Source organism: Muscardinus avellanarius, assembly GCF_963383645.1.
Source record: "Muscardinus avellanarius genome assembly, chromosome: 1".
Taxonomy (NCBI): Eukaryota; Metazoa; Chordata; class Mammalia; order Rodentia; family Gliridae; genus Muscardinus; species Muscardinus avellanarius.
In genome coordinates, this window is record NC_137786.1 from 108,654,205 (window position 1) to 108,668,172 (window position 13,968).

The 13,968-nt window shown below is 37.6% G+C and overlaps 2 protein-coding genes across 13 annotated transcripts in view; one reads left to right on the forward strand and one right to left on the reverse strand.

The window, feature by feature from the left end:
• The window catches only part of TCERG1 (transcription elongation regulator 1), a gene marked incomplete at both ends in the record, with an annotated part of 70,591 nt that extends 64,458 nt beyond the window's left edge, over window positions 1-6,133 (forward strand). For all 12 annotated transcript variants that reach the window (XM_080709570.1, XM_080709574.1, XM_080709575.1 and 9 more), the window contains 4 exons: window positions 1,578-1,757; window positions 2,441-2,524; window positions 4,702-4,802; window positions 5,932-6,133. In XM_080709570.1, the coding sequence (XP_080565696.1) occupies window positions 1,578-1,757; window positions 2,441-2,524; window positions 4,702-4,802; window positions 5,932-6,133 (567 nt within the window). The remainder of the gene's footprint in view (window positions 1-1,577; window positions 1,758-2,440; window positions 2,525-4,701; window positions 4,803-5,931) is intronic.
• A 4,178-nt stretch (window positions 6,134-10,311) lies between these two features.
• Window positions 10,312-11,553, reverse strand: GPR151 (G protein-coupled receptor 151; the record flags this gene model as incomplete). The annotated part of the gene is made up of 1 exon (XM_080701545.1): window positions 10,312-11,553. One exon carries the CDS (start codon window positions 11,551-11,553, stop codon window positions 10,312-10,314), a length of 1,242 nt encoding a protein of 413 aa, XP_080557671.1.
• Between the last annotated feature and the right edge of the window lie 2,415 nt (window positions 11,554-13,968).

Here is a 13,968-nt window from a genome sequence, read left to right on the forward strand (position 1 = left end):
GACAGCCATCCCAGTTATATCCTTTGTTACTTTGTCTTTTTGTTATTTTTATTTAACAGATTGTAATTATGTATACTCAGTGGGGTATTCTATAATCTCCTTGATTTTATATATATATATATATGCAATGTGGGCTGAGTAAATCAAGCTAATAACATAACCATCACTTTGTACACTTATTTTTTGTGGTAAGACATTTTAAATAGATAGTTATTTTCAGTATACAATACAATATCATTAACTAGTTAGCCTCTTGTTCATTCAATTTCAAAACTTTTTCCTGCTGTCTGAAACTTTGTACCTATTAAACATTAAGTCCTGATTTTCTCCCTTCCCATTCTGCCTCCTTCTCTTGTGCCATGATTCTGTTGCCTATTTCTAGTTCAACTTCTTTAGGTTTAGATTTAGATTCTACACATAAGAGGGTTTTTGTCTGTGCTTATCTTTATTTCACTTGACATAGAATTCTCTAGGTTCATACTTATTTTAAATGATAAAATTACCTTTATTATTTATTTATTTTTAAATATATTTAAATATATTTCCTGGAAACCCTTCTACCTCTGGGCTACACCCCCAGATCTATTTTATATTTTTTATTTGGAAACTGAGTCTCTTAAGCCGGCGAGGGTGACTTCGAGCCAGCGCAAACCTCCTTTCTCTGCCTCCCAAGTGCGGGGATTACAAGTGTGCGCCACCACGCCCGGCTAAAGTTCTTAAAATATTATAGTTGATGGGAGATATCTTTCTTTCTCCAATCTGTAAACACATTTAACAGTTTGGTTGAGCACTGGGTGGTAAGAATTATGACTTAAAGCACTAAGCATGATGAGAGGGTGAGACAGAAAGATCACAGGTTTTTGGCCAGCTTCTGCAATTTAGTGAGACCCTGTTTTAAAAGTCAAAATAAAATAGGGCTGGGGATATAGGTCAAAGCTTCCGTGTTCAATCCGTTGTTAATCCCCTATGCCCCCCCCCCAATAAACCATGGCCTAAAATAAAACAGATTTTCAGTGACTTCTTATCCAAGATGGAATTAATAGAAGCTTCTTTTCTGGATCACTGGAAATGTACATTGCTTAATTTAATGGTACTCTAGTATCTTGAACTAATTAACTTGGTAAAGTTTTATTTTATTGCAGTACTGGGGATGGAAACCAGGGGAATTCTACCTCCAAGCTATACCCCTAGTCCTATTTTTATTCTTTATTTTGAAACAGGGTCTCACTGAATTGCAAAAAGGCTCACTCAGTAGCTGAGGCTATCCTCGAACCATGATCCTCCTGTTTCAGCTTCCCCAGCGCTGGGATTACAAGCTCACCAACACGCCCGGCTTTAACTTGGTAAAGTTTTATACAAGTGGCCATTTTACATGATTCACCTATAATATATTCTAGTCAATGGGACATATTTATTTTCCTCAAAATGTTGTGTCTTCTTTTCTGAATATGACTCTACTTTCTTAAAATAAAAATTTCTCAACTAAATAATTGAACCTCTTTTTATTTCTTTAACCTTTTATTACTTACTGAAATATGAAAAGTTCATTTGGTGAGATGTATAGTTCTTCATTTTAGGTACGTTCTTCAGATGTTTCATGGTCTGATACTCGGAGAACCCTCCGAAAAGATCATCGTTGGGAATCTGGATCCTTATTGGAAAGAGAGGAGAAAGAGAAGCTTTTTAATGAACATATTGAAGCACTCACCAAAAAGAAAAGGGAGCACTTTAGGCAGCTTCTGGATGAAACTTCTGCGGTGAGAATCTTATTTTTCCTCTCATTCATCTGGATGAATCTCTCATAATTTCAGAAAGTAAAATATTGATATGATTTTTAGTATTATGATCTTTAGATCTGTTACTGGACTTCTTTTGTTTTTTTTACACTCTTCTCTGATTTCTTTCTTTTTAATATGTTATGGCATTCCTACCTACTTTTTAGAAACAACTACTTTTTGCAGTTTACAGATTCACAGCTGTTCCTATGCTAATTCAAAGTGTCCTTAGCTATGCGTGATCAATGATCCTTCCTGACTATAGGTTTAGTGAATTCCATCTTTTGCTCCATTTTCAATTTGGTACTATGGCCCTTGTCTGGGAGTTTGTACACTTTGTTATCCAGGTCTTGTTCCTGTTTATCTGCTCTTTTTGGTGATGGTTTCTCCAGAAGTTATGATGTTTGCCCACGTAAACACAGGGTTTGCAGGTGATTGTCTTAGGCCACCTTGAAAGTTTGGCCATGAAAATAACTCTTGTGGCAAGCGAACAAAAAGAAATTGCATTAAAGCTGGTTCCCTGTCCCTAACTAGTCCAGTTACGCTTGGGCATTACAAGAGATTTCAGGTCAGTGTGTAATATTATGTACTGTATGTACTGCAGTTTGACCCTCTAAATAAAAATAAATTGTATTTATGCTTTTAATTCACTTGTCTTTTCAAAGATTACCTTAACATCTACATGGAAGGAAGTTAAAAAAATCATTAAAGAAGATCCTCGGTGCATTAAGTTCTCTTCTAGTGACAGGGTAAGAGGATTTTGTGTCTGACAGTGTCATTTTATACATATTAATTGGGTGGTTAGCAGCAGCACCATTATCTTGGTCATAATGAAATTGATGGTTTTAAGTTTTGGGTTTTTTTGATGGGTTGGGGAATGGGACCCAGGGGCATTCGACCTCTGAGCTATACCTCCTACCCTGTTTTTTATTCTTTAGTTTGAAACAGGGTCTCACTAAGTTGCAGAAGGCCTAAGTGGCTGACGCTGTCCACGATCTGTGATTCTCTGGTCTCAGTTTCCTGGATGCTGGGATTAGAAATATGCCTCACTGTACCCAGCTAAGTCAATTACTTTTAGATCTGTGAAAAATGATTCTGAATTTAAGTTCATCTATATTGTTTTGTTTTGCACAATATATTAAAGTTAGCATTTTATTTCTTGGAGTTAAGCTTATATTGTGAGATCTTAAGAGATTAAACCATAGCCGGGCATGGTGGCACACGCTTGTAATCCCAGTACTTGGGAGGCTGAGACAGGAGGATCACACAGGTTCGAAGCCAGCCTCAGCTACTTAGTGAGGCTCTCAGCAACTTACTGAGACCCTGTTTCCAAATAAAATATAAAATAGGTCTGGGAGTGTAGCCCAGAGGTAGAAACCCTGGGTTACTTCCCTAGTGACACACACACAAAAAAAAAAAAAGAGAGAGAGAGAGAGAGAGAGAGAATGAATATGAATATGAATATGAATGAGAATCGGAGTTTAAACCTTGGTTTTAGTTTACTTTATAGTCAGGTCCCACTAAGTAGTTCAGGTAGTTGCCAAGCTATCAAAGCACCTGACTCTTTTTTTTTTTTTTTTTTTTTCCAGTCCTGGGGATGGAACCCAGGGGCATTCTACCCTGGGCTATACCCCTAGCCCTATTTTCATTTATTCTTTATGTTGAGACAGGGTCTCACTGAATTCCAAAGGGCTTCACTAAGTAGTAGCTGAGGCTGTCCTTGAATCACGATCCTCCCCTCTCAGCTTCCCAAATGCTGTGATTACAAGCGTGTGCCTGGCTTAAAGCACCTGACTCTTAAGCCACACTGGTGGAAAACCTCAACGAGATTCAAATTCTTGTATGTTTCAAACTTTGCAGCATAGGAAACTTGTAAATGCATGGGGTTTATAAAAGCTGAGCTCTGTTCCCTGTGCATCTGATTTCCTATGTAGGAAACAAACTCGTTGAAGGTCTGGGATAGTGAATGATATTAAGAAAAATATTGCTTACTGTAGTCCATTTTATCCCTTGGCCTTTCTGTGTTCTTTCTTCCCATCATTTCCCTTGCCTACTTGGTTTCCCTAGGTTGACCATCTAAAAACCCATATATATAGTCTTTTATTCCTTCAAACTCTGGTAGTAATTTTTTTTTAAATACATGACTGGGAAAGAATCGTGGCTTGGGAGACGTACTCTCCATTTCCAACTTACATATTTAGAATTGATAGTAAGGTCTTATTCATTTGTGTGTGTGTTGGGGAGGTTGGTACTGGGGATTGAAACCAGAAGCGTTCTACCTCTGAGCAGTACCCTTAGCCCTCTTTTTTTTGGGGGGGGGGGTCTCCATAAGTTGCAGGGGCCTCACAAAGGTTGCTGGGGCTGGCCTCAAACCTGTGATTCTCCTGTCTCCGTCTCCCAAGTACTGGGATTACGGGTGTGCACCAACACTCAGCAATGTGGTCTTCTTTAAACCAAAGAGTATATATCATTACTATTTCCTTACTAGAACTAAATGTCCAGTGTAAAATATATAACTTCTGAGAGTTATACTTATTGTATCCATAAAATGTATGCTATTAGTGTCTTTGTGCTTGAAGATATACAGTTCAGGAAATTAATACTTAACCCTTAATTTTCTTATTTTCAAGTGTCTAAGTATTTACTTGAGTTTGTTGAGAAGATCGAAGGCAATGATCTTTTTTAAAAGTTTAGCATGTAGTAAGCCCTCAAGAATGGTTCCTCATTCTTGCTTTTTTGCCTTAAAAATATGCATTGCAGATTATATACTTCAGTGAATTTATAGGAACTAAAATTTTGCCTTTTTGTTTGAATTTAAAATTTTTTTCATGACAGCAAATTACTGGTTTAATGAATAATAATATTTTGAAGTTACTGATTTTTTTTTCAATCTTATTGTCTCTTGATTTTTATTTTTTTTTTGCAGAAAAAACAAAGAGAGTTTGAAGAATACATCAGAGACAAATACATCACAGCCAAAGCTGACTTTAGGACGCTTTTGAAAGAGACCAAATTTATAACATATAGGTGCGTGTAAGGAAATGTTTCATATCACAGTTGTTGTCCTTACTAGTCTTGACTCTAACGGCCAAAGCATACTTTGCATTCACACACATATTGACATTATTAATTTTTAGGAATATGAAGATGCTAACTTTTATCCAAAACCAAATATAGTCCATATATACCATACTTTTTTCCTTTTTTGAAAGAAAGGGCCCAGATGTTCTTATTTTGTGTTACCCACCCATCCAGTTTTTAAAATATACTTTGGTCTTTACTTCACTGCTTTTTTTTTTTAAGGAGCACACCCCAACTATATAAGCATTATATTTCATGAAGAGACCTTTAACCCTTCACTATGATTATCTTTGTCTTCTTTGAAGACTGTCCAATATGGCTTGACCATTTTGATTACTTATCACAACTTTTTTTTTTTAAGAGGAAAGCAGTTTTCTGGGTACATTTAAATCAGAATCTTTAAAACAAAATTTTTGTATAGCATGCCCAAAACTCTCCCCTTCCCATATATCATCAGGAAAATAAGATTTCATTGCTTACCAGTCAGTATGCAGGAAACCATTTTTATTCCATGCTCCAGCATTTCTTCCTTTAAAAGAAAAATTGGAAACATTTAAATGAAGGGTATTGCACGGGAGGATAGATAGTGCTGAGGGTGTGGTTTTTAGATATTTTGTCATTTGGATTTTTTGGTCAGGTTCCTTAATGTTTTGCATCAGCTTGGGCTTTTAAATTAGATGTGAAGTAAGACTTCTTTCTACATTTTTATAGTTAATTTAGTGACAGATGTGAAAGTGAAAGCTTGTGAAAGATGCTGGGATTGGCAGCCCCGCAGACTGAAGTCCTCTGTTCATCCACAGAACAGGTACAGCACGGGCAAGATTTACCCACCCACCCTCAGCCCTGATCTGGAGGGACCACCAGTAGGGGTGGGAGGGTAATTTAGCTTCTGAGGCCCTTTCACTTGTTGGAGTCTTTGCTGAGGCGACTTACAAAGGTGATTACTGCAGTGAAATTTTTCTTAAAAAAAAAAAAATGGAAACACAATTAGGAACTAGATGGACATTTCCAGCTCATTTTTGAGAGACCAGTGAATAGTAGTCAGTAATTCTTGGACTTCTTTTTCTTATTTCAGATCCAAAAAGCTAATCCAAGAATCTGATCAGCACCTGAAAGATGTAGAAAAGATTTTGCAGAATGACAAACGGTATCTGGTACTGGACTGCGTGCCAGAGGAGAGGCGGAAACTGATTGTGGCATATGTTGATGACTTGGATCGCCGGGGTCCTCCCCCACCTCCCACAGCATCAGAGCCCACAAGACGATCAACAAAATAATTCTAGATATTCTTCTACAGGGAGTATCTATTAATTAAAAATGCTTGCATGAGCCAATTTTCAGGTTTTTACATATATGTACATTGGTCAACCTATTGCAAAACTATCTGATGAACAGAAGGAGAAGCATTCATGAACAGTCTGAACAGAACGCTTTGGAAATATTTATGCTTTTCTTTGTGTGGCATGACTGACATACATACTCAAATATAGGCCGTCTCTAGTAAATCTCAAATATTGAAGCTAAAAATCATCCTTTTATGAGATGTGGAAGTCAGTGACTTGGTGACATTCTTTCTAGCAGTGTTATACATGCAAGACAAAAGAACATTTGTGGTTTGACCTTGCAAGATGCGAACACCAGACTCCAAGAAAACCTAAGTTGGAATTTGTTTTGTTTTTATTTTGTTTTTTAAAGCGGGTAAAAGAAAACACTGAAAATTGAATTCTTCCAGAGGCTAAGAGTATTATAATGGGCATACTTTTACCTTTGTCTCTAAAGAACAGTTTAGTTTTATTTGTTCACTTATGTACTTTGATTATTCCCTCTGAATTATAGGCCAAGTCTTATTATTTAGCCTAAGAGAAGATTTATTTAGTAATTTCTTCTCAGGTATGGAACCACGTTCATAACTAACATGTTGGCCAGAATAGAACTGCTGGTTAAACATATTTTATTCTCTATTATATGATCTTCATCAATATTCTGGATTAGACAACAAAATTACCTTTCTGGATATTCCCTGTAAACTATACTCCTGTTTGAATGTTAAACTTCTGTTTCTAAAGTTTAAGATGTTTGAATGTTCAGTTTATGTATTTGAACTACAATAAACCAATCCTTTTTATATATGTGGATTGTATATGGTTATTGTTACATGATTTATAAAAATTTATGTTGACTTTTTTTTTTTTTTTTTTTTTTTTTTTTTTTTTTTGTGGTACTGGGGTGGAACCCAGGGGCTTTCTACCTCTGGGCTATTCTCCCGGACCTATTTTTTATATTTTATTTGGAAACAGGGCCTCACTAAGTTGCTGAGAGCCTAAATAGCTGAAGCTGGCTTTGAACCTGTGCGATCCTCCTGTCTCAGCCTCCCAAGCCTGGGGATTACAAGTGTGCACCACCATTCCCGGCTATGTTGAACCTGTTTTAAAAAGAAGCAGCAAATTTGGTGCAACTAAAGTTTACTTTATTACTGTTGTTTGTAGTACTGGGAATTGAACCCAGGGGTGTTTTACCTCAACTACATACCTAACCTTATTTTATATTTAATTTTGAAACAGCATCTCACTAAGTTGTAAAGGACCTAAGTTGCTAAGACTGGCAGTGAACCTGTGCTCCTCCTGTCTCAGCTTCCTAAGTACTGATAATTATAGTTGTGCCCCACCACACCCAGTTGAAAGTTCACTTTAAATCTTAAGTATTACATAGTTTTTAAAGGCTTCAATATAATACAATATTTCCAGTATAAAAGAAGAAATTTGCAGAGAACCATGTTTTTGCTTATCTCCTAGTTATAAGGATTGCTTAATAGCAAGAACATGCTGATTTTGGGTTTTGCCTCTTACATTAACACTGACAGTTTGTGCCTCTTTGGCATGCTTTCATCATGTCATGCATATCACACTATGAAACAGATTTTTGATTCCCAATTGTCTTACTTCCTCAATTTAAAATATTCTATTTTATCTCATAGCTTACCAGAGTACAACATAAATAAAATGTGTAAGAAAATTATAATTTATTTCTCTTGTTATCGTGCCTATTATTGATTGCAACAAAACTTAGAAAGAAGGGAATGCCAGCAGATCTGTATTTGTGTATATAGTCACAGACACATTCACATTCATATTAGTATATAACTTAAAACTGTTAAGTGCTGTAGAAATTAAGTGAACTTTATATGTAGAAACCTGGCACTGTCTTAACCTGTAATATTGGTAACTGGATTTTTATTTTCTTTTTTCTATCTTGTCATTTATTTTTATAAATTTACCAGGTGATTTTTAGTTTTATGAAGAGTGAAATTGAAATGATTGCTAAAAGGAACACAACTATTACAGAAGTATGACTGCCCTGCAAAGGTGACATTTCTAGAATGCCTTATTTTGTTATTCTGAATTCCACATGATATTATTTTTCTACTCCCCACATTGTGTTTCTTACAGTAGAGCAGTCTAAAGGAAATGGCTTGATGATATGTATTTCTCTGTCTTACTTTTGTCTTATATTTGGGTTTGATCAGATAGGGTGCAAACCATGTTATTTTATACAGATTTTTAAAGGGATCAAATCAGAAATCTTAAATTGTTAATGATTCATTATGATGATAGTTTGTTCCAGTGTCTACACCTTTGTGGTGTTAATCTGTAGACACTGAGAATCAGCTTACCCTGAGATTGTTGCCATTAAAGTCAGACTGCCTTTGAAAAGATGATTCAAGACAAAAAGCTTTAAGTCTCCAAAAACTATCTGGAGTAAAATGTATTTTTTAAATTTTTTTACAAGTTAAAATGCCAAACACTGAAAACATATATCCTACATTTACCATATATATAGTGAACATAAAAACATTTCATTTGAATGGTTCATCACAAATAGTGATAATTCTTTGTATAACTATGGTATCACAAAACAATATTTTGGTTCTTGGGTTTTGAATTATACTTAATTGAATTATGAAAGTTTTAAATAAAATTTGTAATGAAGCAAATAAAAAGCAGGTCTGTTTTCTGTGTTGAAAAGCAGGCTATGATCATATGTAAAAAAGCAATCCAAAACCCCAGAATGAACATTAAAACCAAAACAATAGTTTTCAGCACAGGATATTCTCTGTATTTCGAATTTTCTGTTACTTGCTTTAGAGGCATTCCATCCCTAATGGGACTCCCTTCAGTGGGAGTACCTTAGAGTTCCATTAGAAAGAAAGAAAAATATGAGTAAATGTCTTTTATATATTTAAAAGGAGCATATCATAATTATGCTTTATCTTTCTATAAATTGAGCGGTATTACCTGTTACTTAATTTTACCTTAAGTGTAGGAACACACACTTGATTTTTATTGCTTTTCACTCTGCATTACCCTTTTGGGTCTTTTTTTCCCCTATCCTTATTCAATTTCTGGTATAATGTTTCTTGGGTTTTTCCTCTTCTGTGCTTCACACTTTATGCTCTCGATTATTTTATAACTTAGAAGTCATGATATTTTTAAAATCTGAGCAGGATTCAAGTTCATTGTAAGGGGTAAATTTTGTATCTTTTAACAAGAATGACCACATCCTCCATCCCTCCTTTATATTTGACGCTTGCCTTTAATCCATAGTGAATATCTGTATCATTAACTGTAGCTTACTTAAATAGTTTGTCTTGGGAGGAAAGAAGATACTGGGAAGAAAAATATTTCTTCCTGTAGAATTGTTTCTTGTAGTGTTGTTGCATATCACAATACAAAGAGTCATGTTAGGCTGCTAGAATTCACAGACTTTGAAACTACAGACTCATTTTGGTGGCTTTAAAAAGAACACCTAAGCAGCCTTTATAGTATGAAGCAAAATTTCAATTTACTTAAATTTGACCAAAAATTGAAATTAGCCCAGAATAAGATAGTATATTATTTTTTCTCAGGAAAATTTTATGGACTTTTGTCAAGTAAATTAGCATTTATTAAACAAAGACAACTCATTAAGTAAATTTTATTCAGTGTGTTAAAAGTTCTTATATGAAGGTAGATTTTGAGCTTTGTAACGTTATGTGAAATGAAACTTGATAACATTAGGAGGGAGGAAGAAATGGAAAGTATAGATGGACTCAGCCTTTGACAAAGATAAGCTTTATTCCAGCCAGCACAATACAGGGTTGATCCTAAGGATTGCTGAGTAAGTAAACACACTCTGAACAAATAACAAACTGCTGGACTCTGCAATCACTTTCGCAGTAGCATCTTTATATAACACTTAAGTATTTTGAATAGCCAGGTACAAATTCTGAAGCATAACTGCTACATGGTAGTCTATGTACATTTTTAAAATATACAATATGAAGAATTTTTCTAATTCCTAATAATTTTATATCTTATATGGTAAAGCCAGTAATGTTGATAAATGGCAATACAAGTAAATATAGTCACAATCTGTTTTTCTTTAAAACTGAAATCTACTTATCACAACCCTCTGTCTCTCAATCTTCATGTTCCCAGGGAATAGGGTCATTGTCTTGTACAGAAGGGACAGTGTCTCTCTCATGCCAAAACTGCTCTACGTCAGGGAGGATCAGAATCCCTGCCTTCTCGGTTTTCTCTTTGCCGGAGTTGGGAGAGCCAGGTTTCTCCTCTGGAATGGATATTAGAGACTCTGAGCAGGGAACCTTGTCTGGAAGAACCTCCAAGTGACCAACTGGTGTTTCCCGACACTCTGAGGCAGTTGGAGATTTTTTAGTTGCCATCCATTTCCATAAGCCTTTCAAGCCTTCCCTGAACTCTTCGGACATCACTAGAAAAATGAGAGGATTTGCTGAAGAGATGGAAAACATCAGGACTTGAGACAGGGCTATGAAGCCCTGTGGAGGGGTTGAACCTGCAGCCTTCGGGTGCCATACCCATAGCCAGGCTACCCACTCAGGGAGCCACAGGAGAGCCGAGGTGATGGCAATGCTCAACAGCATCATTGTGAGTTGCTTTGAACGCATCTGGTTTCTGAGATTTTGAGTCTTAGTTCCTCGTCTTTTACATTGGCCATAAGCTCTCCAGAAATAAAAGCTGGCCAGAAGTAATGGAAGGCAGAATACCAGTAGAGGGTAGAGCTTACCAAACATTGACATGAACTCTTCAGCCACAGCAGGCACATCCACCACGCACATTTCCACACCTGCGTGATGCCTGGTTGTGCTAAAGAACCATTCTGGAAGTGGTAGCAGGCTGGCCACAGCCCAGATGCCCACCAGCACTGACCAGATGGTGCAATTGTGGATACTCACTTGTCTGGCTGGGTCACTCGCATACATGAAGCATACCTTGGCCACTGCAACAATTGTCAGGCTCTTGGCTGCCATGCACATGTGGATGAACCAGTCAGAGGATTTGCAGACGAACCAGCCTAGATCCCAAACACCTCTGGAATATGCTGTAGCTCGGACAGGTGCAGAGAACAGCAGCAGGGAGAGATCAGCCAGGCTGAGGTTCAGAATCAGGGAGTGGATCATGGATGGCTTTCCTTTGCAAGCACTGTGAAGGAGGATGCCAATCACACACAGGTTCCCCACAAAGCCCACCAGGCAGACGGCCACCAAGAGAGCTGGGATGATGGTCCTCCAGTCCTTGGAGTCAGAAGGCAGGTACCCTCCAGCAAAGTGGAGGTGAGCAAAGGATACATTCATGGTGCTAGAGTTGGAGTCAGCAAAGGCAGCTGCTAGCATCTTTTCCATCCTGTTCCTCACAAGTTAGCTTCTCATTTAGTTATGTCTTTCTGCCTGGGCTCTTCTGCGAAGGAAATAAACTGTGTCGTCAGTGTCAGATGACACCTCTGGTCCCTCCTCCTTGCTTGTTTTCTGAGAGTAGGCTGGAAGGTTGATTGCTAAGCTCTTCTCTGCTGCATGCTATGGACCTGCGACTGCACTAGATGACAGGCAGCAGGAACACATGGTTGCTGCTCATTAGCAAGTCTAATACCAAATACCAGCCCTGTAGAGAAATAAAGATGTACCCATAAATGATAGATGAGGACATACATGTAAGTGGGATATGTTCCTGAGGGCTGGGAGGAAATCACTAGAGCCAGTCAAGGTAATTATTTTCAACCAGCTATTTGTAAAATCTTGACTGAGGTCTATAATTGAGTAAATGTACGTCCAAACCAAGTCCTTTATATTTAAACATGCATCAGAATCACCTGGATGGCTTGCTACAGTAGGTCTGGATGAGGGCCCCCAAATTTATATTTCTAACAAGGTTCAGGGGGGTGTTGCAGGTGGTTGGTAAACCTCACTGAGAGCCACTGGTTTAAAGGAAGAATCAATGCTGCTGCTCCTTCCTGCTTTGCAGAGGGGAGCTTTCTCTCTTAAGCAACCCTTACCACTCCTCAGTCCTGTAACAGCTGGCTGCTATCAAGTGCAGCTGGATAATAAAAAGCCAAAAAGAAGTCCTATTAAGCCTATTTGTAGACACCTTGAGTTTGATATATTGTGAGGTTTTAGATGTAATTTTGGAGCTCTGAATTAAATTTGGTTTTCATACTAATAAGACTTAGCAAGTGATGTTGATACAGACAACCACATCACATGATAAATTAAGCTTTTTTCAGAGAATTCCTAAAGAATTTACTGAGACAAAAGTCAACAATTTCTATATTGAATGCATCTAAGATTTTAAAAGAATACAATTGGTAAAAGAAAACTAATCAGATAAAATGATTCTGGGAAGCTGAAACAGGAGGATCGCATGGGTTTGAAGCCAGCCTCAGCTACTTAGTGAGGCTCTCACCAACTTAGTGAGACCCTGTTTCCAAATTTAAAAAAAAAATATATATATATATATATATATATATATATATATATATAATAGGTTTGGGAGTATAGCCCAGAGGTAGAAAAGCCTCTGGTTTCCACCCCCAGTAACACACACACACACACACACACACACACACACACACACACATTCTAGAACCAGTGCTGAAAACTAAACAGATAACATGATTTCTTTCAGTCTACAACTGAAAGAAAAACTGTTACAAGGCAGCGGACACTTGAGGGCATTAGAGGAGCTCAAATCATTCAGAGGAAGTGATTTGTGGAGTTGAAGTGAATGCATTCTACCCTGAGTGTGTCAGAAAGGCTTTTGTGTGGTGCCGAGACAGCGTGCTGGACTGAGAGTCACCTCTGGATTCTGGTATTAATTCTTTCACGTTTTCCTCAGGAAAGAAAAGGATGATGTTTTAAAATTCTTTAAAGTCCCAGAACTCAACAGTAGGTTCTGACCAATATATAGGAAAGTGTCAGTGGTGTGGGGATGTAAAATAAGAGGTTTCCCAGGACTGCAGATGAGCCAAAGGGAGTGGCTGCAACTAGGCACAAAGGACTTCTTTGGCCTGATGAAATGTCCTAAAATTGGGTTGTAGGGATGTCTGCATGACTGTTAATTTACTAAATCCTTAAATTGTACACTCAGAATTTGTGAATCTTGTAATACCTAAATTACACTTTTTTCTCAAGACAAAGGTTATTTGGGGTGGAGATTTCCTTGCTCTTAGAATATTGGGTAGCTTCCAGCTGAGGGGGTGTTATTTTGAGATTAATTAGGGAATAAAAGAGGCAGGGGAGGTTTATGGAGAAAAAGGTTGTGGCCTAGAAGAGCCAAGACAAAGGACAGTGCCAGGTGGAAAGAGGTTTTGGGGACAGAGGATAACAAGAATGTGGGAGTTTGTGACCTCTGCTACCTGGTTTCTCTGGCTTGGAAAAGGATTTCCAGCTGAGTCTCGTCTACTTACACACTTGAGCTAAGACTCTAGAAACCGTGTAGCTCCCATCCCCCAGATGCCTCAGCTGGTTCCCCCTTGTTGCTTTTCCTGACAGGGACACCACCCTCTGCCCCAGAAATTGAGAAGCAGTAGTACAAGAAATGTAAGCTGTAGGTGCCTTTTAGTTAATTGAGCCATCAATCCTACTGGCTACCCATGTGTCCTTTGATTTTCACAACAGAGTTCTGATGTGAGTGGACAAAGCATTTTTGTTTCCACTTTTAACAGTGAGGAAGATGAGTCCGAGTCCTGAGAGCTTGAACTGAAGACTGCATTGTTATGCCTGCCTAATAAATGAGAGCGGTGTTTCAACCTAGTTTCGTCTGAA